The sequence below is a fragment of the Strigops habroptila genome, chromosome 1, assembly GCF_004027225.2.
Source record: "Strigops habroptila isolate Jane chromosome 1, bStrHab1.2.pri, whole genome shotgun sequence".
Lineage (NCBI taxonomy): Eukaryota > Metazoa > Chordata > Aves > Psittaciformes > Psittacidae > Strigops > Strigops habroptila.
Genome location: NC_044277.2, coordinates 122,081,491 through 122,108,818, shown reverse-complemented (window position 1 = coordinate 122,108,818; position 27,328 = coordinate 122,081,491). Strand labels below are relative to the sequence as shown.

The 27,328-nt window shown below is 41.0% G+C and overlaps 1 protein-coding gene across 4 annotated transcripts in view; it reads left to right on the top strand.

The window, feature by feature from the left end:
- CALCR (calcitonin receptor) overlaps nt 1-27,328 on the top strand; it is a 170,835-nt gene that overhangs the window by 132,431 nt on the left and 11,076 nt on the right. For all 4 annotated transcript variants that reach the window (XR_003994071.1, XM_030503613.1, XM_030503622.1 and 1 more), the window contains exons 8-11: nt 14,254-14,407; nt 19,493-19,553; nt 19,652-19,718; nt 21,684-21,902. Coding sequence is in view for 3 of the 4 variants with exons in the window: in XM_030503613.1 (XP_030359473.1) it covers nt 14,254-14,407; nt 19,493-19,553; nt 19,652-19,718; nt 21,684-21,902 (501 nt within the window). In the remaining variant the exon portion in view is untranslated. The remainder of the gene's footprint in view (nt 1-14,253; nt 14,408-19,492; nt 19,554-19,651; nt 19,719-21,683; nt 21,903-27,328) is intronic.

Below are 27,328 nucleotides of genomic sequence, written 5' to 3'. Positions count from 1 at the left end.
AGCAGGAATGGGGAGAGATACCACTTTTTTAGAAATACCCCCCCAAAAGATCCATTTGCTGCACTTTTTTACCTTGGGTGGTGGTAAATCAAAGCAATAGCATTCTTCGCTGCTCTTAGGTAATGACAGAAGTTGTGCCAGCCACGCAGCTGATAAATATGTATTGCAGATCTTGGTCACCCAGCTCTGATCTTTGTCTCTAATAGAGCAATGGCGTTGTGCTCACCGCCATTACTGCAGCCCCGGCTGATATGAAATTAATGCAAGGCTGGGAATCTCTCAAGTTATGTCACAACACTAATCAGCTTGACTTCTAATAAGATCATTCAATTATGGTTCAGCCATTTACCCGCTTCTAATTTTGTGAAAGTGATTAAACATTAGCACCTGATATAATCTGATCACATGTGTATCTCTCAAACATGTGCTGGGTAAGTAAGCTAGTTAAAGCTTACTAGTTAAGTCAGCTAATCAAAGCAGGAAATATATGGGCTAAAGAAAACATCACCAGTCCCAGAGACCATCTGGAGATTAAAAAAAAGAAGAGCAGAAGAATAATTTAAAAAATCACACATTTTGTTTCTCCTTCCCGCATGGCTTCATTTGTACATAGCCTGTGCAAGAGATGCAACGAAAATACACTTGATATTTGAAGATAAAAAGCTGGCAGATGATATCAGGCACCTAAATTGAAGTAAGATCCTTACCTCAGGGTTAAGAATGATACTTCCTGACAGCAGAAGTAAATTATCTGAAGTGCTTTAAAGTAAAAGTTGAGGCTGTGGCGAGGACTCTTATGCTCTGAGATTTCATTTTAAAACTGTATCTAGTGCCTTTGGGCTGGATCTTTATTTGGATCTTTATTACTTTATTTCGAGTAATCTTGACCCCAGTGAAGTCAATGACAAAGGTCTCAGAGGCTTCGGTAAAGCCATGTAGCCATAGGACAGGTACTGGCACGTGGAGCATCACCTAATGAAAACCCCAACCTCCATTGCTATGGCAATGGACAGTATAGAAATTACATAAGAGGTTACCTTTGGAGGCTGTGGAGTCCCAGGGCGGTGCGGAGGTTCCTGTGTGTGATCAGCTTTCAGGTCTCTAGTGGCAATATGAAGCGCACCTTTAGTGCTGAATACAGTCAAGGAAATGGCCTAAGTGTGTCCTTGCACTGATCTTACCCACTATAGCTGTGCTAGTAAACCTGGCTGCAGCTAGTCAGCTAAGCACACATTATATATATTACATATATATTGCATAATATATTACATATAGTCTCCATATGAATATATGAAGACGTAAAAGATTTATGTTAAAAATTTAATTAGTCCACCAAATACATTCCCATACTAATTTTAATGCCAATTGACAGAGCAAATGAAAGCTTTATAGCTTTTTGTTTTCTTCGATCCTTACTGCACCCTCTGTTTTATTAAGTCCATTTGAAGACAACTACTTCTGAATTCCTGAAGCTTTCTTCATTTATCCACTTTCCACCTGTGCATTTTCTGAGCCTGACAGGCTTATGTGTATGTGGCTCTTACCTCCAATATATACAGAAAAACTAAAGTGTGTAGAAGGAATTTCAAACAGTTACAGACACCCTTATGTAATGGCCATATACAGAGATGAAATTTATGGTATTTATCCTGCAAAATAATAAATGTGTTTCCACCCCAATAGCTCCTGCTTTCTTTTTTTCCCCTGCCTAAATTTTCACAATAGATTTTAAATATGCAATGCCATGGGAAAATACTTACTGTGAATACATATTTATGAGGATAACAACAAATCCATATAATTTTGAAAGAAAAAAGAATGTTCTGTTAAATAACAAAGAGAAAAGACAGGAGGAGCAAGAGAGGAAATTCATCCCTAACACCAAGACACGCACATTCTTCCTGTGATCCAGACACAAAGATGTGAGACAACCCAAAGCATCATTTACATCAGGAGAGGCTGTACTGCATCCTTACATATAGTTTGCTGCACAGAGTGAAACCCTTTGATTGTCATCCTGCTCATGTAAAATGGTAAGTCAAGCCACTTTTTTGATATATCTTAATTTGCTTTTTTACCTTGGTTTTTTCCTGCTTTCTGGTTACATAATTTTCCTTCTCTCTCTTTCTCTTTCTCTTGTTTTTGTCTGGATCTGAAGTGATGAAAGAAAAAGACCTGAGCCCAGGTGGCCGTTCAAGAAGTGAAGAGCAAAGAAAAAGATTCAGAAACACTTGTAACAAAAATAAATAAGATACACGTATGAACACTCATTTACATCTACTGAAAAATATTTTGTGAGAAAATTTTTTTCATTTTAACATAGCAACTGTTTTAATTACATTTTTACTGGAACAGATTTTATAGGAAGGTGTATCTTCAAATGAGACTGAGCCACAGGAGAAGGGTGATCTGTAGTCAGCACATTATGTTCTCCATTAAAAACCCTGGAAATATAAATAAAACTCTTGCTGCCTAATCTCTGGATATAGTCTTGCACATCAGATTTGTATTTTTCATTTTTTGTATTCAACAAGATTAGTAATTTTAATACTCAGTACTGATGGGGGTAAGGGAGATAGAGCTCATGACTGGAGAGATAGCTCTGCTAATGAGAAACTGAATAATTTATCAACTCCATGGGCACCAATATACATATGTTTGTAAACGGGACTAAGTTTGGTCACAAAGCAGTAATGGCTCGGTAACTAGAACCTCTTAAGCCAGAAAAGGTTTAAGAGATCTTACTGTGTTGTTACCACTTTCCTGTTCTAGTGGAGATATCTGTTCTCTTCTTTCTCCAGGCTCCTCTGTAGCCTCTTCACATTTCATGTAGTAGTTTCACCCTTGCTTCTGGAATTGTATGCTGTGAAAGTTTTTGTTTGAAATATAGAGTCCATAGCAAGGGCCAGTGCTCCACTGGTAGCTTGTGGGAACCCTGTGTTGGCTCTCATGCTTGGCCATGGTATATCAGAGAGTAAGAACCCGGCATTTATTCAGACATGTTCCAATCTCACTGTCAAGTCATAGATCTCTACCACACACCTTATTTATGCCTTAATATATAAATAAAATTTACCCCCTCTTGCGTGGATATAGCAGCAGAGCTGGTAAGGAAGAACCCAGAGCAGTCCATGTTTCATTACAAGCACCGTGATTTCATTTTCTCAGCAAGGACAGGTTGGGCATGGGCTGGGTGAGCCTGGCACAGTCCTTTCCACTGGCAGTATCTGTAACTTGCTCAGCTCTTGGACATGGGTTGTGATAGGCTGAATCCTGTTCTTGACTCCTTGTGTTGATGTAGATACACTTTAAAGATCCTGAGCAAGTTGACCACTCTGGCTGTTGGTGCAGCGCACTGTCTCCAAAAGGAGCACATAGTCCCTTCACCTTCCCAAGCATTTCACTTGTTGCTATCACTGTGGGCATGAGGTGGGATAACAAAGGGCACTCAGTTTATCTGTACTGCCCAAACCCCATCTCCTGGTAAGAATCAAACCTTCAAGAGTAACTACTAATCTGCTTCCCACTCAGCATTGTTAGTGAGACCATGAAAAAGTGAGGAGAGCACAAAAGCTGGTGTGCACTAGCATTACAGTCTTTAAAGCAAGGCCATAGTCGTAATAATATTGAAAAACCTAGTATCCTCATGGACACTAGAACACTGTAAATAATCTCACCATTTACAAATTCAAGTGAAAACCACGACTGCCCAAGTGTATTAGGTTTTCCTCCTTATCACAGTAAAACAGCAGAAATAAAACGTTGAGCTCTGTGGGCAGATGGGGAGTGTATAAAGGGTAGTTACTGTGATTTATGGGGTCATGATACTGGTGACCTCCTCTATTCTCAAAGGCATAGTGGTGGAATAAGAGCCAAGAAAACAAAGGAGATTCACAGGATTTCAAGAACAGTGTCCATTTTAGGATTTCTTACCATATAAATGTTACGTTCTCATCTCTCGTTGCTTTCAGTTCCTTCTGATGTAGCCTGGCAGAGCCTGTGGAGTTTTAAAACATATTCTTCTCAAATGAGAAGCTCATAGCTGATACCAGTGAAGATAAATGGAAAAACTGCTGCCCCATATGACTTGTGTTTGCCTTAGTAGTCCCAGCAGTGTCCATGGTGCAGCCCCCCTTGGAAGCAACAAAGGTGGAGCTCCACAAAGAAGGGCACTTTGATCCTCTGAGTTGTTTCATGTATTATGCTCAGGGTAGAGGTTCAGGAGGCTCCATTCTTGTTAAATAATTCAATTCTTTATTAATGTGACTATTTCCAGAGCTTTCCTGTCACTCTCAAAGCATCTCCAAAGTCTTTCATCTTAGGACATCTGTTCCTCCATCCTGCTCCCACTGGATTACTTACAGGGGCCTATGCAGCCAGTTTAGCCCCAAAGAGATGACTCAAAGCTATTCTAGAGTATCATCTAGATGCAGAAGTAATCAGAGACCAAACTCCTAACACAGAAGTACTGGCCAATACCTAGAAGTCCTGTCTCCTGAGTCTTCTATAGTGTATCTTTTACACTAGGAGAGGATCAGTGTTCTTGTGAAAGCTGTCATCATCTTCCCTAGGAGCCCTTCATCTAATGAAGGGTCTAACTGACTATCTAAAACACTGCCTTTCTGTTGCCTCAGGTATAGGAACAAGGTTTGGTGAGATGAGCCCAGGGTGTACTTGTGAATTTACAAATTGTGCAAATTTTGTGCATTTGAAGTTTATATTTGTGCATAGACTTCACTAGGACAAACTGGCTCAGCAAGGTTGGCCTGGAGAGCATAAATGTATTACTTGCTTTTCTGTAAGTCAAAGAGGGCCAAAGTCAGTCTCCAGTCAAAGGTTTTCCACCAGTTTTGTGTTTCACCATACCATGTTCAGTGATGAGATTCTGGCATTTTTTGTTTAGCTCCAAAGTAAAACGAAGCAAAAGTGCCTGTTATGGATGAATGAACTTAACCTTTTAACTGATCATTTGCAAGCCAAGGACTTGCAAGCAAGGCTGTGCTTTAGACTTTGCAGGCCCCAGAGTAATTTTTGACATCTACAAATAAATACACAAATCCCATTAGTTTTCTTTGTTCTGAGCAGATGCATGAAGACAAGCGCACGTCTCCTATCCCTCCTATTTCCTCTGTGAGAACCCCTTTTCTGTCATTAGATTCCACCAGTAAAGCAGAGAAGAAGAGCAGGTGTTTCAGTGTCACAAGTTCTTTCCTGACATAGCAAATGCTATACCAGGACAGGGGAGTCACAAACTGTCTTCTGAAACACAAACCAGCGTAGTCACTAACATCCTTCTAAGATCCATTTAAATTGTTCTTATCTATTTATTTATTTAGTTAATTAATTAATTTAACACAAAAGGATGTCACTGGAAATCCATTGAAATAGAGGGAGAACAGGAAGGCATGGTTCTAACGCTCAGGTTTAGAAAGAAGTTGTCCCAGCTAAGGAACATTTCTGAACTGGACTAAAAAGCGCTGTATCACATTTCTGAGGTTCATAGCTGCAATAGCTGAGCCTGAGAAGTGCAAGCGAGAACAGTACTTGATGTGCATGTGTCTACAGGGGGTCATTTCAGGAAGTGACAGGGAAAGGAGGTTCCTATTCTATCTGCCTATGCCCTCATCCACAAAACAACTGACACATGGAGGGGACAGCCACTTCTGCTGCCATTGCATTTCTCTAGTATCAGCAGAATTGCATTTCTCAGGATATAACCCTTTGCTTCCTAACAGCATTTGCTGTCTAGACTCCCTCTCACCAGGCCTGTACAGAACTACTAAGCCACAGGACCAGGAAGGTGGCGTGGTACTGTGCAGGATGCACAGGGACAGGATCTCCTGCTCTCCAGCTCTGGCATCCTGTCACCAGTTTTACCCTCATTGAAATCACTGGGTTGCACTGGCATAACACTTCAGTAATTCAGATGTAAAGCAGAATCTCTTTTTCCATCCTAGGATGGATCAAGTCTTCCCCCTCCCATGAGGTTCAAAGAGATTAATGCAGACTAAGGAACATTGTGAATTCAGAACCAGACACATTCAAAGAATTCTCACAAATTTTCAGGCTGGAATAATATCTGCATTCATTTTAAGACAGATCTTTCAGGGTCTAAATGGCATGAAACAGAGCAGCAATTCCCATCATTTTTCCCAAGGACTTTGTATTCTTGTTTATTTTCTCAAAACTCTCAGAGTAACGGAGGAAACAAAGCACCATGTAATCCTGGTGGTGTCAGATTCACTGATCTGATATGGTGTGCCATGGCCAGAATATGAAGTATGGATGATTAAAGAAAATTCAAAGCATTCATAAATGGCACTTCTGTGAAGAGTATTTGTGGTTTATGTGGAACAACTGAATCTGGGCTGCAAAGAAGTCAGTCACCATCTCTCAAAAAGGTCTGAGCTTTCTCAACAATGTTATTATCGTTGCTTTATCAATGGGAAGACACCATCAAATTAACAGCTGCCATCAGGAGGGGAAAACAGAGGTTTAAGAGTCTAAGAATAAATATTTATTTTGGGACAGATTTCCTCATCACTTTCCTCAGGAAAAAAATCTGTCTACATTTCAGTTGCTTGCTCTTCTTTTAAAGCAGTAACTAATAGTAGGCTTAGGTTTCTCAAAACTGTTGCAGCATCATAAAGGGATGATAGCTTTCATGTAGCCCAGTCCCAAGGTATTTCATGTCAAAATAAGCCAACCTCTGTCAGATCCTGTGGATGGTGTTTTGGCAGTGTGATCCCCACACATGGCCTTTTATTTAGGAGGCGGAGTGCTGTTTCCTCCAGAAATGTGATGCTAGAAGGGACTCTGTACTGCAAAATGCACTGTTTTCCCAAAGTTGAAGGCATCAGGTCCTGGGGGTTATTCTCAGGTTTTCAGGCTGCACCTTTTCTGCTCAGGTGAGGAAGATCAGCAGGGATGGAGGCTGAATACCTACCACACAGGCTAAACTGCAGATTTAAATGTCTCTGTGAAAAGGCTGATTTAACCTGTCTTTTTGCCTAATTGTTGTGCACCTGCACCATCTCTGGACCCTGAAGCTCTGCCACTGTAGCAGTGAGAAGTCAGTATTCCCAGGACAGCTGTTTTCAGAATCAGCAAAATCTCAGCATCCCTAGTCTTGCTGTAATTGGCTGCACTTTTACTGTTCAGGCACAGTGGCCATTTGCAGCTTCCAGGGCTTTTATATGAGGTTGTCATGGCAAAACACACACTGGCTGTATCTGTAAAATGAGAGAATTCACTCCAGATTTGCTGAAATTCATGACATGCCTTCAGACCTGCTGTTCAAGAAAGGTGTGCTCATTTGACCCTTAAAACTGAGCTGTAGTGGTCCCTGAAAGGCTTAGTCTTTCCCGGTGCGGAGCTGTGCTTGACTGAGTTCTGACACTAATTCAGTTCTCCATGCTTTTACTAAGGCTTTTTAGCGTGTTTCCTGTTGTTTTTCCTCAAATGATGGGAAAGGTTTGTAATTACAAAGTAAAGATAACTTAAAAATGCAGGGTGGGACCTGGGTGACCATAAATTTCTACTGGTTGTACTGTCTCCTAGCATCTGAGATTGAAAGGCAAACAGATTATATGTCATTAGCCCCTAAAAACACAGGCGTGGAAAAAATGTCAAATAGCAACTTCTTAAATGTCAGATCAACAAGTGCAAATGCTAACAGTTGCCTTTTTGGTGGATGCTGTGCAACGCTGTACGGATACGGCATCCTCTAGTGAACTCCTGCTCTTGTGCTTTCTACACAAGGCCTCTCACATGAATAGAGCGTTTAAGTACCTTAGGCTTTGATATTTCTCTGGCAATATAAAGCAGTTATGTTTGGAAACCTGGCTTGTAGTTTTAGAAGCAACTACTAATTCAAGATAATTCAAATGGAACTTGAGGTTCCTCTCCAAGTTTTCCTTACTGTGTGCCTGTAAAAGTGTCTACCTAAAATGTGAGAAATTTGAATCTGAATTGGACAGAAAGTAGATTTTTCAAAATCCCTCAAAAGATGGACATTTTCCAAAACATTCCCCTCTGAAAGACAGTACCATCATGTTTCCAAAACATGATACTGTCCTTGATATCATGCTGCCACAGCTATTTTTGTCACTGGGATGTATCTGATTAAATGGCAGTGCTGCAAGTGCAAGCAGCTGTGTTTGAGTCCAAGAGACCATTTGCCTCACTGTAATGCAGGTGGCTAAAACAGGTCAGGTGTACTAAAAGCAGAGGGCTCATTCCTCACCAGGGACTACTTCAATCTACACATCTGTACCATGAAGTCAGACATCCAGGTTAGGCAAGATGAATGTCATCTATGCTATTTCATTGCCCTTTGGTGACTGCTGTGCAGACTTATATTATAGCTCATTTTTAGTCATGACCCAGCAACCCTACTCCTCTTGAAAATATTTAAGGCCAAACAGAAGTAGCCTGAAACAGCAGAGAAGTAAATGAAAGGACATCAAAATGTCTTTACAGATGACAGCCAAGCACATAGGGTAAGAGTATGTGAGAAGAAACAGTAATGGCTCTCAGCAGGAAGAAAAAATTAAGAGGTTTGGGCTAATTATGTACATGGTCTTTAGCTTTAGTTGTCAGAATGAGTTATCAACCAATAATAGGTCATCTATTTGGATAATTAAGCTCCTTTCCTCATCATTTCACCTCTAAATGGCTTATGTTGCATACACCCAACTGACTGTTTTCTGAATTTCCTAGTGTCCCCTTGGACCAACATCCTTCAAAGGTTTGGGGCTTCCCACTGGCAGCAAGTTGCCTCAGGAAAGGCACTGGAGCAGTCTGAGTGCCTCTAGAGAGTTAAAACACCCACAGGCATTTAAGGTCAGGTATATCTTACATTTAGACTTGTGTTTTGTAGATACACACAGCTAAGCTAATGGCCCATGCTCTTTTCATAGCTAAAGTTAGACAAAGGCACATTCAGGGCACTATCCATCTGACTTATTTTAGATACCTCCTTAGGATGAGGTAAGTTTTGCTTTAATCTCCATCACCTCTATTGGCTCGTTATCTTTTGACTACACAAGGGATAGCTTAGGAGTCTATATTTAGTCTCACAAATCCCAGTCATATCATTACAGAGCATTTAAATGAATAATGGAGTGGTTATATCCATGTCATAAGAGCTATATGTGTACCCAGTCCCTAGGAAACGCCTTTGCAGGTGTAGATCTTATACCTCAAATGTAACCAGAAGTACAGTTGGCTGTTAGATACACTCCATGTTGGCTTAAACTAGCCTGGCTCAGGGCACGACAACATGTCCAGTGCTCAGATATGACTGTAAAATCAGCCAAGGCCCTGCATGAGTATATGTTCGAGTAACCTCTGTCTTGTCCCATCCTAGTGTGCCCAGTGACTCTTGCTCAGGTGTGATAGTGGAGGAGAGGTGCCTGGAATAACTGAAGCTCTTACCCCTGTTTATTGTGGATTACCTCCAACCATTGGGAGAAGATGGCAGCAGATCATCTGAGCACTCTGGCTCTTTTTCCAGTCCAAATGAACAGCAGATCAAATAGTTCCTGTACTTTTTTGTGCTACCCTGGTTGCCCCTGTTTTCTCCTCTTCTGGGTCCGTCCCTGATGGCCTCTCTGCCCTCCTCCATCAGTCCATCTCATACTTATGATGCCTTCCTGAAAAGCTTCATCCCTCAGAAACCAAATAGAAATCCATTGGGTATGATGAGGCTGCATGAAGCTTGCTTGCCATGGTGCATACCATGGGCAAGGAGCCGATGGCTGGAGCATGCTGGCAGTGCTGGCACATCCCCGCTGGATGCACAGTGCCCTGCAGAGTGCAAAGCTGCAGCCCAGGGAAAGCAATTGCTACAGCAGCTGGGACCCAACAATGTGCAGATATAGCCATATTAATTCCTGTCCAGAATGCCTAATTCTGGGTTGGCTGCTTTGCTGTAGCATAGTCATGGACACAGATGCTGTTAAAAATATCCCCCGTTGTTTAATTTCATATTTTGCTTTCTTGTAACACAAAACCTAGGATCCCTCTGAGCAACTGTGTACATTTTGTTCTGTAAGTGGTTTAAAAGTATATTAAAACATTAATCATAGCCTGAGCCCCTGTGTGCCAGGTTTCTGACTGGAACACAATTTAATGGATGACTCATAGTAGATATATTGTATAATGGTATGACGTTCTGATAGCCAGTGATTTACAGCTACAGTACTTAGCACTGTCTTGCTTTGGAAAATCCTTTTATTGCTTATTTGTGTAACGTGGATACTTGGAATTTAAAAATATTTTCATAGAATAATGTTCTAATAGCCAGAAAAACAAACAAACAAATGTGTAAGGTAGATCAGTAATCAAACTTTATGCTATTCCTTAAAAATGCTAGGTTAAGAATATCTGAGAATATATTGTATTGCCTTCAAACTGAATTTGAATAAATCATGTCTGCCTTCTGTGGCAAGCAATAAAAACTCTCCTCGAGGAGAGTCCTTCACTGCTGTGCTCTGGGGAGGTTCACGAAAGTGAAGAAGAACCAGGCTAATAAGGTCAAATATGTTTATTTCCTTTTAAACAAAGAAGTGAACAACTGTAGTGATGGCCCATATAGCTGGTTTGGTTTAAAATCAGTAACATTGGTTGGCCTACTTTTAACAATTTATTTGAAATGTAGGTCAGGGAGCATTTCAATGGATAGCAAGCATTTGAAAAGAGAGATTGTGTTATGCACACCAAGGGGCTAGCCCACCCTTGCTTTCCATAGGGCAGGCTGGTGTAAAACACAGACCCCCTACCTTCTCAACCTGAGTCCCTTCACCCAGGAAAGCATCGCAGGAATGAGGAGACACAGGAATGTGTACATCCTTCCTATGCCAAAACTGAGTCAGTCCTCTTACTCTGACTGAATTACTAGGAACACCTGCTCAAAAACAATTAGCAGTTTATTTCACATTACAGTTTGTTATTATTGTTGAAGATTGTATTCTGGGTTTTATGTAGTCAGAGTGTTTTAGTTTGATTTGCCCAAAAGGGTAGTGATGGTAATTAATGCTGCAGCTTCCTGTCCATAACCTATTAACTGACAACCAAGGAGAGAGGGAAATGACAGCTACATGTGATAAGAGGCTGCTGGGTTAGCCAAGCAGAGTGGCATGCCAATTACATTACTGCACAATTGCAGGGTTCTGCATAGGCAGATGGACCTTTGGGAGTCCTTTGACAGGACCGGAACATTAACAGTGTTTGTAATATGCCAAAATATCCTGCAAAACATCATAGACACCTGTTCTAGCTCCTTCTTGTAAAAGGAGAATAAATTATTTTATTTCTTCTCTGTGAAATGGTTCCAGCATCCTTTTGAAGTGCCCTCATTACATATTGCAGTTGAGGTGTTCACAAGAGTTGCACGACTCTTAGCAAGATTTGCGGGAAGAATATGACTGTCTGCATTCCTATTGACCCCTTTTGCTCCTGAGCAATTAGACAGAATTTAGGGCCATCGCAGGTTGCTTTCATGAGGAAGGAAAGTTATCAAAAAGTTATCAGAAAGTTACCAAAAAGTTATCAATAAAGGAGATTTTTTTTCTTGGGTGCTGTCCTGCAGATCTGTAAAGAACTTCCCTCAGATTTTGTGTTCATCAGTGCAATGAGAGCAAGTAGCAGGAAGCAGCCTCTTTGCGCACAGATTGAGTTTCTTGCCAGGCTGCATTCTGCCAAAAAAGGGTTCAATCTTGGCCATCCTCCCAGAGCCACAAAGCAGCTTCTCTCTTAGGTGGTTACCTAGCTTGGGAGGCTTTCCTGGTAGTTGTATCTTCCGTTTGCTGCATAGCCACCAACCTGTGCAGTGAATGCTGTCTGTCTCCAGGTTCTCGAAAAGAGGAGGATTTGTTTATTCCTATGTTTGAGAGACGGGCACACCAGCCTGTTGTCGCAGTTACTGGGATAACTAGAAAAGACCAGCTATTTCCTCTCAGTCAGCCCGGCTCATGAATGAAAACCCACTAGCTTCAGTCATCTGCACACCTATAAACTGAGAGCTCTTCGCATTTTGCACTCTGTAGTGTGAAGGTGCTGTGTTAATCCTTTGAGTCCAGGATTTGACTGTGCTACATAGCATACAAGACACAACAAGGACAGAGCCTCTGTCTCAAAGAGTTTGCAACAAAGTGTATTTGACTTCAGCAGAAGACAAAACCTCTGGACATATTTTTTAGCCCAAAGTTAACGATCACTTGTCAAGCATGGAAGTGGTTGAAGATTTGCTTCTGTATCATTTTGCAGTTTTATTTTACTTGTTTCTGTGAGAATAAGCATTTCATAAAACTCACTAGTTCTGCAATTTTCCCAGCTAAGACTAATGTACACTGAGATGTTGGTTACATTTGTTTCGTGTTTTATTTATACAGTGCCTGAATCCAGTTCTCATCAGAAACAGGTTCTTCTCTTTTACCTGCTCTGATCTTAGAAAAACACTCTCTTTTTATTGTAGGAAAATATTTCCACTGCATCACTTAGCCACATATGGAATGTGCTCTGTTTGTTAGCTCATCGAAAGCAAAGACTTATTTTTGCTGTAGTCTGATTAATATGAATTTAACATAATTCATCTCAATGCATCAAAACATCTCAATTGTGCTTAAACTCTTTATGCTAATTTTATCAGATTCATTCTCAAATTAATGTGATTATGGATCTAAGTAATAATCACTCCCATCCTTCATGCTTTGCCAATGGTATTCTTACTTCTTTAACTTATTGTGTAGGAAGTGATTAAATTCATCAGAAGAGTCATGAGCTGTCTGTATGGCCATTATTCTAAAAGATAGGTATATGCTACTCTGCTCTCATGAGACCTCCTTTGGAGTACTGTGTACAGTTCTGGTGTCCTCAACATAAGAAGGACATGGAGCTGTTGGAGCAAGTCCAGAGGAGGACCATGAGAATGGTGAGGAGAAAAAATGAATCGCCAAAAATAAAAATCAGTCCTTCAAGTTAATCCTGTCAGAATCCGATATCCTAACCTATCAATAATCCTATATTTTCATGAGCACCAAGCTGCACCGCAAATATTGAAACAGAATAAATGCACATGTTTGGGCACTTGCTATGGGAATGTTTTTCAGCAACAGAAGGTGGTGCACTGGGTGGCTAACAAGCTTTTCTGGTCCAGACAGATGCAGAACCAGTCCTCTACCTGCTGACCTGCCAAAATGTTGTTTTAAAGAGACAAGTAAACCCTAAAGCTATCTTATACAGCCCAGGTGATCGTCTGGAAAACATCAGCGGAAGTTCATGGGAAAGAGTATTTTCCTGTGGCCACAAATGATGATTGTCACTTTGCCATCATTTCTGTGACTTCAGATTTCCATGTAGCATATGGTGCTCCACCAGGAGCAGCAGGTCACTGCTGGCACAGCAAAGCCCTCCTGCTCCTCCTGGTCCTACTGGGTGCTGGTGGTGTGGAATCCTACATGGAGGACCTCATTGCCCTCTCTGAGGAGGCAGATGGACATGAGATCCTCTCAGAAGCATTGCCGCCCACCTACTCTCTAGTAGTGGAAATGACACACTTCCCTCCACCATCTGCCAACCACTTCTCAGCATTTTGAAGCCACAGTCTCTTGTCAAGGTCTATGTTTGCAACTTCATCTGAACTGCAGGTGGGAGCCACTTCCCAACTTCACCAGCTCCGTTTAGTTGTATTGCTTTGCTATTTGGATAAAGTAAAGTAAAGCTGTCTTCTCACGAAGAGGCAAATCCAGTATGCCTGGTATCCTACCAAAAAAAATCTCCACTGCCAACAGCACTTGTCTTTCATGAAGGAGTAAGTTCAGAGCTGGGTGCAATTTAGAGAGTAAGTAACTCTGGCTCAGATGGGAGAGCTGGAAAAACCTTAGAAAGTTTGATCAAAAATAAAAGAAATCACCCAAACTGGAACTCTAAGTTACTGTCTTCTTCACAACCTTTTTTGTACATCTAGAACAAGTTGCTTGTTTCGGTTTCCGAACATCTGAAGGAGATTTTTTGTTATGTGGTACTTTTTGGAGTGCTGTTAGCATAATTTTTTTCCATCTTGTGAGGGCTGTTTGTTCTGTCTACCTCATTTGTAAAGGTTTAAAGTCCCTATCACTGATAGGTGCTGAAAAAACCCAGCAAGAGCTGGAGATTTTTGTTCCACTTAGCTTCCTAGCAGTAACATTTGTCTTTGCCTGCTTAAATGCAAAATGCTGGCAGGTGTGTGACATTATCTCATTTGTCTAACAGGTAAGCTGCAAAGTCCTGCAATTCTTTCATCAGTACATGTTGGGCTGCAACTACTTCTGGATGCTCTGCGAAGGCATTTATCTTCACACACTGATTGTGGTGGCAGTGTTTGCTGAGGAGCAGCGTTTGCACTGGTATTACCTCCTGGGCTGGGGTATGTATGATATCATTTGTAGCAAGATGGTTAATTCTTTCACATCTTTGAATTCTTCTAGCGCTTATACACCTGAATTGTTTTACGTATACCGCTAGATCATATCTTAAGATTGAGTTCTTGGCTCCTAAATTTGAGTTAATTTATTTCAATGGGCCTAGAGACTTACAAAAAAATCAGCAGGAGCTGGTATCTATTATTTGCTCCATCTTGGGATTGGCTGAAAGAAATGTTGAAGTTTTGTTAAACAAAGCTTTGGGAGAAAAATAGATTTCTATCCAAATATATCTATTTTCTGAACAGAAGTTGTCTATTTTTGTCACTTTATATAGAGAAATATTAATCTGGTACCTACAAAACTGCATTTCTTTCTGGAATGAAGAAGAGGAAAGATCACTATTTATGTCTTCCAAAGTGAAAAAACACAGTATGGAGAAAGCAGAACCAGAGTTTCTCTGGAAGTGAATCCAGTATCAGGTGTATTTGGGCCGATGTTGTTTTAAAGGAGAAGATTCAATTTTACCTATACAGGAGTGGATAATGGCTCTGCTGTCAGGGCTGATTTTGTGCAACAGCAGTGATCTCTAGAGCATTTCAGAGAAACATACAGTTGTCAATAAGCAAAAGTCAATGATGTTCTATGAGAGAGGTTACAAACCCGTTCACTATGGATGTAAACTGTATATAGCTGCATGCATATTGCCCAAAGAAAGATGACTAGGTCTGGTCCTTCATCTCCAAATATGTAAATCTCTTTCTTACATTTTCACTAAGAGATCCTTTGCCTTTTAATTAGCAGCCACAGCAGATATTTATCCTTTGGACTGTCTGGTCCAATAAAAAGCCATATAAATACAACAAATATGTTTCAGTATAGTCTATTTCACATTTAAATCACTATTGTAAATCCAGTCCACATCAGTGTTGACAGAAAATCGTTATCAAGAGCTCTTTCCCAGTTTGGGAACCATGAATCTCTGGCCTCATTACAGTTTCTGTTGAGCCAGTGCCTGTATCTTGGAACCACTGGTGCAGCTGAGCAGCAAATGATGGACCTTTGTCCATCGTTCCACAGCACTTAGAGTTGTTCACTTATATTCATCTCTTGCAATCCCAGTCTGAAGCAGATAGAATTTACTCTTTATTTTCCATCCCCTTTGGAGGAGTTATACTTGTTCAACATTATTTCATTTACAGCAGGAAAATAAAAAGTAGCCCTAGTGCTTAAACAGAGAAAAATTAGGAATTAATTCAGTCAGAGAGAAATGACCCAGTTCTGAATGTTCTGAAGAACTTCAAAACTCTGACTTCAACTACTAATTAGGCATCCAATATCAGGTCCTAAGTAGGAGGTTGTTCTTCCCCTATTTGGATTTTCGTTTAAGAGCCTAGTGACTTACTTGCCGTTTACGGTACGAGACTTAGTGCCTTCTGGATACCTATATTAGATACCTAGAAAATTGGCATGATTTTCTAGTTTATATGGATTGTAGTGCCAGATAACTGTTTCAAGACATGTGAGAACTTTTTCTTTTTTTTAATCAGAATGCCATCATGCACTCTTTTTTGTTATAATAATGGCATCTTTTCTGAGAAGAACCTGTTGTGCTTTTGAAATTAAAAGTACATGGAACATCATCAGCTCTTAAATGAAGATAACATTCCTGAAGAACCCTAAATTAAGTCAAGGTTTTTGGACTTTGTCAATCTAAACAGCTGAGGCCCCTTGGAGCAAGCAATTGTGCTATCATAAGGTTTTCATAGTTCAGAATATTTGGATATACAAAGTCTGATAGGGCTCTGCTTTTGAAATGGCAGCCCTATGTCAGGAGTAATTTTAAACGTTTCCTTCCAGATAAAGCTTTTTCCATTTTTATGTCTTGCAACATAAACCTTCTCAAAATAGTGTCTTTCTATATCCAATTATGCAAGAGGAAAATGGTCGTAAACATATTTTTCTCAGGTGACATTCAATTTAGGCAGTGCAATTTAATGCAACTGGGTCAGCTAGCCTGCAGTGAAAGCTCATGAGCTAGCTATAATATTGCTGAGAATGGCACTAGCATCATGGTGGGTTATTCAGTGAAGTTAGCTGCTAAGATACTCATCAGTATCTGCAGCACTACCCAAAAAGTAAATAGAATGGTGGCTGTGGTAATAGGATGATGATATCTTGAGAAGGAAAAGGTTAATAAAAATGGACACAACTCTTGGCTATGAAGTCAGCAGCCTTTTTAGTTAGACTAGATGAGTACTACCTGAAAAGGGTAATCGTTAGCATGTCCTAACTAAAGTAGGAATCATTAATGGTAAAATGATCTAGCCAAGACTATCTGGCCACTCCTTAAGCTTGCATAAATCACTGTAATTCCACTGATTCCAGAAGCAGTCATCACACTGTATGATTTTAAACATCCAGCTGTGTTAATCAATGGAGAGAGATACATTACTCCAAAGAGCAGTGCAGAGCAACGAGAGCAGGTTGTGCTCTGAATTACAATTCAAAAGATCAAGGTAAATGTACAACACAAGATGAAGTTACTCATTATTCATTGTTATAACTAATCCCTATGCAAGAAGATCTAGATTATTTTATTTGGAAAAATAACTAATGACATTTGTAAAACAGCTTTATAAGAAAAATAAAAGTCTGAACAAGTGTAAAAGATTTCTACAAAAGGTTTGAGATGTTTGAATGGAATCTGACATGTGCAGATGTGTTTCAAGGCTGATGCCTTCAGGTGACCCCTTTGCTGGGAACTGCTGCTGAGGATGTCATTTCTCATTTGCTATTGTTTCACTGGGTCAGTAAATCACCTTTTTGCAGAGCAAGAAAGCAGTATCAAATGTGTGTATCCAGCTACAGTCCATTCTTGCTGCTTCAGGCAGCTTCATCCAGCTAAAAGTGAAAAGGGAATCATTTACTTGGACTGTGCTGAAACAGAATGCCTTCCAAATTCAACTGGAAATACAAGTAAGCATAATTGCCAGTTTGTGCCATAAAGGACCTGGCATTGACCTAAAGGGATAGATATGTCATACCTTTCCTGGGATGACTGGGATTAGACCTTTTCTACGTTACTCTCTGCTCGCCATGTGTTGCTGGGACCCCTGGAGCGGTACACGTTGTGCCACCAAGACGCAACAGACCTTGGTGCACCACTCCTCATTAACTCTCTGCCTTTTGGCCCTTTACAAGAGCAGAGCACATCTAGCCCTACAAGAGCCCATCCAGCCTGCAGCTGCAAATATCAGCTGTAGACAGTCATGAGCTTCTTACCCCACAACTGACCAATGAAAACTTTCCGTTGCATTTTAAGATTTGCTTGTGAGCTTGTTGAGCCAAATATTCCAGGCTAATGCATTTAGCAGAAGAGAAGATGTCCCTTGGCATCATGTGGAGCATACTACTTACGATACTCCAGGCCAGAGCTTTCAGATGAAGAATTTCTGCTATTACAGAAAGGCCCCTTAAAAATTGCACTTCAATCTGTCTGTCAACAAAACTGGCCCAGACTTGCTCCGTTTCCAAATGAAAAGGATTTTCTCAAGCTGTCAATCCCATAAGCTCACCCTGAGGCTGGAAGCTCCTTTCTTTCTGTTCTGAGCTTTTTGTTCTGCCCTGCATCAGCACGCCCCAAAAAAGGCATTCTGCAGCCAGAGGCCAAGCAATCATTTTCTAACAATATATAAAGGAGAAGGCAATTCAGTTTGTTCTCCCATAGCTGCATTGAACTCACAAGGTACACTGCAGTAAGAACCTTTTTTGGCAGTAAAGTAGCTGCTGCTTAAAGATACCTGAAGACATCACAGTGTCCTATTTACATACTTTTTTGACTGTATTCTCATTCCTGCATTAGCTGGCCTGTGCTCTGATACGAGACTTCTCTAGATTTTGGCTAAGGGTTCTCTGTCTCTTCTAAAAGTGTTTATGAAATCACTTAACACCTGAAGAAACAAGGAGCCACGTTCTTCACTCTGTGGCTAATAAAGGCATCAGCAGGACTTTTTCACACATTTATATTTATAATTATAGAATGCCCAAAGCTCAAAAACAATGTTCATGGTTCATAGGGAACAGGCAGCAGTATCACCGAAGATGTCCACAACGCTCTCTTCCAGGACAGACAAGGCAGCAGATTATCTCCCCACTGGTCAGCTGTCTGTATGTGCAAGGTTGCACAAACTTCATGCAGAATCATGCAGACTCCCCAGTTCCAGGTTTCTACCCTGTTGGAGAGGGACACAACATACAAGCAAGCTGAAGGAAGATGGACGACAGTGGACCAGATTGTCACTATTAATGTCAGTCTGGAAATAAGAATTTGAGGCTTTCAGTTAGTCAAGCATAGCACATTCCCAAGCCTCTGGCCAGTGCAAATTTGCTCCCATCAGCTTCCTGTCAGAGCAGTGGCCTCCCCTGAGGCTTCACAGATAATTCAGGGGATCTGGATTTATGGCATCCACAGCTCTTCTCCCTGCTGAGATAAAGCTGCATGGGGTGGGCTTGGCTGCACAGAGGCTAAGAAGCTGCAGAAGATATCACAAATCCCCATCCCCAGAAAACGTCCTGGCTCCAAACATTTTGTCTTGCTTTAGGCTCCAAAAGAGCAGCTCCTCACTCTGTTGCTTATTGCTTCATAATCTGGCATGTGAGATAATGTGCCTCTCTCTTGCTCAATATTAATTTACATGCTCCTAACAAGTGTCCCTGGTTTTTTCCCAAGGGAATACTCTGCTGAGAACTGAACGATCTCTGCATCCTTCCCACACTGGCTGCTCACACCCCTCTCTGCACTAGCTGCAGCAGTGTGGAGGAGCCTGGCAGCAGCTTTGTGACACCCCAGGAGAGCACAGCCTGTGGGCTTTGCTTCTCCTTTTGGCCTGCCTTGAACTTCATTCCCTTTTGCATCCTGCTGTTGAAGTAATACTAGGGCACTCAGAATGATAGAACTGCAGTTCTTCCCTGAAAGCTGTGATTTCACATGCATGTGTTCTGTGGCCAAGAGCCTCATTAGTGTGTGTGGCATATGAAATTCACACTAAAAACATACCAAGACTGATCTTAAACTTTAATCATTTCAGGGTTCCCTTTAGTGCCAGCATCTATTCACGCTGTTGCAAGAGCCAGATACTTCAATGACAAGTGAGTAGTATGTCTGGTTTTGAAGGAACTTATCATTATTTGTGTAATGCATTTTATGTGAGTTAAAAGTAAATTTTAATGGTGTATTTCTCCTCCAGCTGCTGGATGAGTGTTGACACGCACTTGCTCTATATTGTTCATGGACCTGTAATGGCAGCTTTATTGGTAAGAATATTATTTTCTATCAACAGTTTAATAATTATTTTAGAAATGCTGCTAACCTGTACAGAAGATAAGATCCTGCACTTCAAGTATTTTGGTCACAACTTGAAAGTAGCTAGAGGTTTTCTTTACTCAGTGTTACAAATACCTTTCAAAAACAAGTCCTGTAAAGAGACCTTCCAGTAAAGAATCAGATTTTGAGGCAAACAGAATCACTAACTGCTTTTGAAAATCAGGGAGATCACTTAAGCGTAACTTATTTGTGACAAATGTACTACATCTGTATGACATCAGTGAGACATTTAGCTATGCCTTAGCTGGGGTGGGCTGAGTGCAGGCTGGTAGCTCAGCACAGGTTTTACTGGTCACTGAACTAGTATGGCCCAAAGGTAGGGAGATAAACTAGTTCAGGGAAGGGACTGGAGTGGGCTGTCTAAGTAGGAGGACAAGATGCAAAGTGCAGCTCAGCGATGTGTACGCATATAGCATCTTGTGCCAGTGGTGCTGCTTTACACAGTAACCTTGACCTTCCTGAAAGGTGCAGAAAGGATTTTATTTGACCAAAGCCCCAAGCCATCCTCAGTGTGTCACACAAGATACGTATTCAGCTTTTGAGCTGTCTCTTGCTTGCAAACATCTGCATAGACATACCTACAGTAATTAACTTGGAGATCAAACAGTAGAGTGGTGAGTGCTGAGAACACCATCTAACAGCTGAAAAAAATGAAAATCTTTCTACCCTTTCTTGAGAAGCAGTCTTGCACATCAGCAGTGTGAAGAAGTCCATTCCTCCCTGCCACATAGGTAGTCTGCTGTTCCCATCGAATTATATCTATTGTGGGTTTACTGGTTCAATCTTGATTGCTTTTGCTGTTATAATGCCTACTAACTTCTAGGAGAGGCTATTCAACCTTTATTATTATCACCATTCTCCAAGTCTGTAAAACTTAGCCACAAAATAAAAAGAAGGGGCTGGTTTTATGGAAAAAGAACACTCTTTAACTGTTCTAAAAATAAGGCATTATAATTTATGGCCTGTGCTTATGCCATTTCCAGTATTATTTTTCTTGTGAAGATGTCAGTGTCTACAGAATGTTGTCAATGATTTGCTACAAAAAACCCCATAGTGGCAGACTGACGCAGAAGAGCTGAGGATTTTTACGTTTGTAAATTCTCTTTTCTATTTTTCATAGTTATCTCCATAAATTCTAAAAATGAAGGTTAAGCAGAGTGAGTGAAGTCAAAGTAGGATAGAGAATAAGGTTTAGATTTAATGCTGAATGGGACCCCAGAAGTCATTTATTATTCCTTTTTTCCAGCAGAGCACGAATGTAAAACAGTTGGAAGGTCTCTCAGTTAAGAAGCGATGAAATGCTTTACCAAAGCTTGATGATTTATGTTTTATTATTCTGAAATATTAAACTGAAATTTCTCATATATCTATGAAATTTAGGCATTGACATTCCTCAGAGAAACTGTGTTCCCCCATAGGTCCCGTACCCCCAGGGATATGCTGGGGTTTGTCTCACCTGGCTGCAGACATCTTCAGTGTGGACTGAAGCAAAACACCTGAGTGACTTTCAGGCTCAGAAGAGAGACATTGTTACTCCTAGGAGACAATTCATCCATGCATTTAAACTTTAGACATAAAAATGAGATTAATTGTTCCCTGGAAATCCTAAGTTTGCCCAGATCAGTGTCAAAACAGCCAGTGCTTCCTAGAACTGATTGCTGCCTGCCTGAAACATCTCTTTAGGCTTCCTAAGGGAAGTATACAGAGCAGCTTAACGTCTCCTTTCTGAAGACGTTCAAGGTACTTCCCAAGGCCTGACACCCAAGAAGCTGCCCATTATGAGCTTCAGTAAACATAGAAAGTTACATTTTACTGCCTTTTATGTGCTCTGTATTTTTATTTTGAATGTCTGTTTAATTTGAATGCTTTCACCTATAATGGCTTTGCTTTTGCAGGTCAATTTTTTCTTTTTGCTTAACATTGTCCGAGTTTTGGTGACAAAGCTGAGAGATACCCACCGTGCTGAGTCCAACATGTATATGAAAGCTGTCAGAGCCACTTTAATCCTGGTGCCCTTGCTAGGAATTCAGTTTGTTATTATTCCCTGGAGACCAGAAAACCGACTCGCTGGAGAAATATATGATTACATCATGCATATATTAATGCATTACCAGGTATGTTATACAGTAGCAACTTCAGCTTAGGTGAAGTGCTTGCTTTAGCCAAAAATGCTGTTGTCAGTTGTTTTGCCCTGAAACTGAGCATGACTGTGGTTTTGAGGTTCTTTTCCAACCACTTTCACATTATTGCGTTATCTGCCTTTGCAGGACTAGCACCACTGCATAAAGAACAACCGCAAGATAGGGAAAACAATGAAAAAAGTAGCAAAATTATCAGATGACACTATGTGTAAACTAAGGAGAGAAAACTGAGATCAGAGGGCTTTTATTTTCCAATGTAATTTCTGTTCAAGTGCTCAAAGTGACTGAAACTGGTGCTGCGAGGTTAATACTAAAATTAGCTGTGTATACAAACTGTTGTACAGAGGGAATGCCAACACACAGAAGAAAAGACTGAGACAATGAAGCTTCATTTAGGAGTTAAAATTACATTATTAGGCAGTTTAAATTAAAATATAAGACTGGCAGTTTGATTTCATAAGTCTTTTGAAAATATAGCATCATTCATTAAGTATAGTTTGTTTTTAAAAGAAAGCAAACCAAAACAAAACAAAATAAATATTTGGTTATCTGGTTTCCTGACTGTGATAGATCCAGTCCTATATTGACTAGGAACAGCAGGTTTCTAATGCATTTGTGGATAGTGGTCAACATGGATGAGTACAGTGACCCATTTCTTGTTTCCTTTCATACTGAAGCTAAATTCAGAAATTATTTTAATGTTGTAGTAAGAAAAGAGCTTAAAAAAAATCAGTGCTGCTTTTTCCTTAAGCAAAGTGATAAATAATGCTACCAAAATCTATCCGTCCTATCATCTTAGATGGGCTTATCACCCTTATCTGTTCAAAACTGTGCGTGCATAGAATAACTGAAGTTATAGGTCTATTTTTATAGTGCATGCCATCTTGTATTTCAGTTCTGCTTAAAAGGAATGAGAGTCTGTTTCTTCTGTTGTTACCTGCATCATCACTTTTTCGGTCTCAAGAGCTATAAAGGAGTATTTCCAAATAACTTTTCTGTTGACAACTTGCTTAGAGTTTTAGCAAGTTAGGATAAGATCAAGTGTTACAGTAATCATTTTAGTCTTAAAACATCTTTCAAATCATGTGGGTTTGTCAGAGAATTACAAAAAGAATGTTAATTATCTTAATTAGCAATCCTAATTATGATAATTATGCAATAGAAAGTCACCAACCAAGGTTAAAATGGAACCATAAACAAAGCGGAAGTATTGTGTAACTGTTGTACTGACGGATGGGATCAGGTGAGGGATCAAAGGAGGCAGTTTCATCTTCAACTGGTTCCTTCAGCCCTTGTCTCAGTCATCAGAAATGGTTGTCTTTCCATGCCTTGTTGACCTCAGTTGCCCCTTGCTAATACATTTTGCCCATTTCAGCACTGGGGATGGTGCTGGGGGCACCGTCATTGGCACATGGTGGGGGCTGTCCATGCCCCACTGCCACTGTGCCCAAAGAGGCCACTAGGCATGCCGAGGGGGACAGCCCATCCAGGGCAGCAATGCAGACCTCATAGAAGAGCTTTTGGCACCCCTACAATATAATCTCAGTGTGCTTCCCACCAGCATGTAAAATTTGGCCTTTTAGGAGGGCTATTGAGTTGTCCTGCTAACTGCAGCCAACTGTGACTCTCCCTTTTCTACTTAGAGTGGATTTTAAATTGTATTCTAAAACAGACTTCCTTAATCCTTTCCCAAACATTTCTTGTATGCATATTTAGGATAGCCAGCTACATAATAACTCCTCTGGTGCTCATTTTCTTCGAAGACTGATTATGTAATTAGCAAATATTTATTAGCTTGTGTAACGGCTGTATTTCCCCACTAGCTATTGCTCTCATAAACCACAGCGTATCCTGCATCTCCATCAGCTAGCAGCAGTCTGTCAGTTTTTGCATCCCGTGGCATGTCAGTCATATACAAGCAGGCATCGTGGGTGCAATTGTCATGTTTTTTGGTGGAAAATACAATACATTCTCTGGTTTTGTACTGGGTAAACAATCAATATTTTATGACTTTTCTAGAACAGAGAGACAGTTTTTCAACAGCACATCACTGCTTTAAGTGAACATGATGGTTTGATATGTCAGTTACATTGACCATGTACACAGAAATGGTGCAAACAAGCACTGCAGTGTATTGTAAAAATCAGAGGATAGAAAATGGTGAATGAGAAAGAATTTGTTCCCACAAGAAACTGTGTAATGATATGGTTTTCCCAGTTGAAAAACAACACTTTGAGATGTTATGTGCGAGGTTTCCTCTGCTAAAGTCACTTTTGAATAGCAGAAACCAGTTTGAGTTGGAATTGTCCTGCTCTTTTTGCAATAGTATCAATCAATGCACACCATTTTAAGCAGGCATGTTTTTTTTTAATATGACTGTATGTCTGTCTCCCCTGTATCTGCTTGTGTCAGTTTCACCATGCAGACCAGATTCTTCTTAACAGATCTGTAGAGTAGATGTATTAATGATTTTTAAAAAAATGAAAGACTGGGGTTTGTGCTGCAAATGTGAATGCATGTACTTTTCCAGCCTCCATGGATCCTGTAAAAGCAAAGATTAGTATTTCCCCTCACCATCACAAATATCAGTTCTTCAGTATGCAGACTGTGCTGAAATGAAGTTTGCAACAGGCAAAAGAAAGATCTTTCAACCCTGTTGGGGGGTTGAAATGTTTCAGCCACATGTGTATCCATCCTGCCTCCAAGTTTTGAATTTAACTCTCTATGCAGTTTTATGCAGAAATATTAATCCATTTAAAAGTAGCCTCTTAAAAAGAGTGAGATATTTCAATGCATTTTAGAAGGTATGCATTCCATCTGTTTCTCTTTTTAAAGGGAAAGCTCTATGAAGAGTCCCTCTCCAGCATCCTTGTAGGCCCCTTTCAGATGCTGGAAGGCTGCTAGGAGGCCTCCATGCAGCTTCTCTTCTCCAGGCTCAACAGCCGCAACTTTCTCAGCCTGTCTTCATACAGGAGGTGCTCCAGCCCTCTTATCATTCTCATGGCCCTCCTCTGGACTTGCTCCAACAGCTCCATGTCCTTTCTATGTTGAGGACACCAGAACTGTACACAATACTCCAAGTGAGGTCTCATGAGAACAAAGTAGAGGGGCAGGATCACCTCCTTTGACCTGCTGGTCACGCTCCTTTTGATGCAGCCCGGGATATGGTTGGTTTCTGGGCTGTGAGCGCACACTGAAGCTGGCTCATGTTCAGTTTCTCATCAACCAACAACCCAAGTCCTTCTCCACAGGGCTGCTCTGACTCTCTTCTCTGCCCAACCTGTAGCCGTGCCTGGGATTGCCCCGACCCAGGTGCAGGACCTTGCATTTGGCTTCCAAGACTTCAGCGCTGTGGCTAGAGCATATACCAATGAAGACTGAAGTCGTTGAGAACCTCAGCCTTCTCCAAATACAGGGTAGCCAGTTCTCCCATTTCCTTCCAGAGAGGGCCCACATTATCCCTAGTCTGTTTTTTGTTTGCTACATACTTATAGAATCCTTTCCTGTTATCTCTCACATCCCTTGCCAGATTTAATTCTAACTGGACCTTAGCTTTTCTGACCTGGTCCCTAGCTTCCCAGACAATGTCACTATATTCCTTCCAGGCCGTCTGTCCTCTCTTCCACCTTCTATAAGCTTCCTTTTTCCTTCTGAGTTTTCTCAGCAGCTCCTTGTGCATCCATGGATGTCTCGTGGCCCTCCTGCCATGCTTCCTTCTAGTCAGGATGCAACACTCCCGAGCACGTAGCAGGTGATCCTTGAACGTCAACCAGCAGTCTTGGGCTCCCCTGCCCTCCAGGGCTTTATCCCACGGAACCTTACTAAGCAGGTTCCTGAAGAGGCCAGAATCCGCTATCTTGAAGTCCAGGGCAGTGAGCTTGCTGCGTGCCCTTCTCACTGTCCTGAGGATTTCAAACTCAACCATTTCGTGATCACTACAGCCAAGGCTGCCCTGGAGCGTCACATTCCCAACCAGCCCCTCCCTGTTGGTGAGCATGAGGTCAAGCACGGCACCTCTCCTTGTCGGCTCCTCTATTACTTGAAAGAGGAAGTTGTCTTCCACACAACTGAGGAACCTCCTGGATTGTTTGTGCTGGGCCATACTGTCCCGCCAACAGATATCGGGATGGTTGATATCAGGGTTTGTCCCCCATGAGGACGAAGGCCTGCGTGAGGCTTCTCGTATCTGTCTGTAGAGCACTTCATCCACAGAGTCCTCCTGATCAGGTGGTCTGTAAGAGATCCCCACCGTAATGTCCCCCATTGCTGTTCTGCCTTTGACCCTGACCCAGAAGCTCTCTGTTGACTGATCACCTGTCTCCAGACAGAGTTCCATACTCTCCAGCCTATCACTGACATAAATAGCAACTCCTCCTCCCCATCTGCCGGGCCTGTCTTTCCTAAAGAGCCTGTAACCTTCCACTCCAACACTCCAGTCATAAAAAATAAATAAATGTTCTCTGTGATGCCAAACCAGACAGAAGCATTTTCTCCTTCTGTGCAAAGTTAAAATCACAGGCCTGCTTTTGGAAACATATGTATTTGGTTTGGTTTGGTTTTTTTTTCCACTTCCTGTTCTTTTTTCTTTATGTTATTACTAATTTCAGAACTTTCTAATATCTTGAGTCAATAAAAACTGGGGAAAATGTTTTTTTGAAAGATTGATATTATAAAGTGTCATTTTTTGTATGAAAAATTATGTACAAAATTACAGTAATGAAACCTCCAGCAGAAAGTAGGAGAAGCAGCAAAGTGTGAGCTCTGGCTGGTGGGATGTCTCCATCATTTTGCACCAGGTGGGTTGCCATCTTCAGCCCTCTCGTGACAATCTCCCCACCTGAGTAGCAGCAGAAACTGCAGACATGTTCTTTGCTTTGCTTATTTTTTTTAACCTAATATAACTGAACACTTTATAACACAGTCATTTACCTCAGAGGCACCGTATGAATGTGCTGTGAATGAAGAGGGTGAAGAACACAGCACTGTTTTTCTCAAAGCCCTTTCTTTATCTTTGCTGAAATGAGAGAGATGGGAATGGGAAGCGCTTCTGTGAAGAACCTTGGCCACACTTTTCTTTTTCCTTCTTTTTTTTTTGCTGTCCATACAGATCCAGAAGTGAGAAGAGAATGGACATGGACCAAAGCCCACACAGAGAATCACAAACTGATTTTTTTATAGCATAGCCACCTGTATAATTACGTGTATCATCATCTTCTGCCATTAATAATGGATATATCATCCCACTAAAGTCTAAACAGCAACACAGTGTGTCATTAGGGCAGAAACTAATGCCATGGGCATACTCAGGAATAACAGGAATAAGCATGTCTATATATAACTTCTTGTTTTATGGAGACATAAGCTAGAAAAAAAAAACAAATGAGGTATCAAAAACCTAT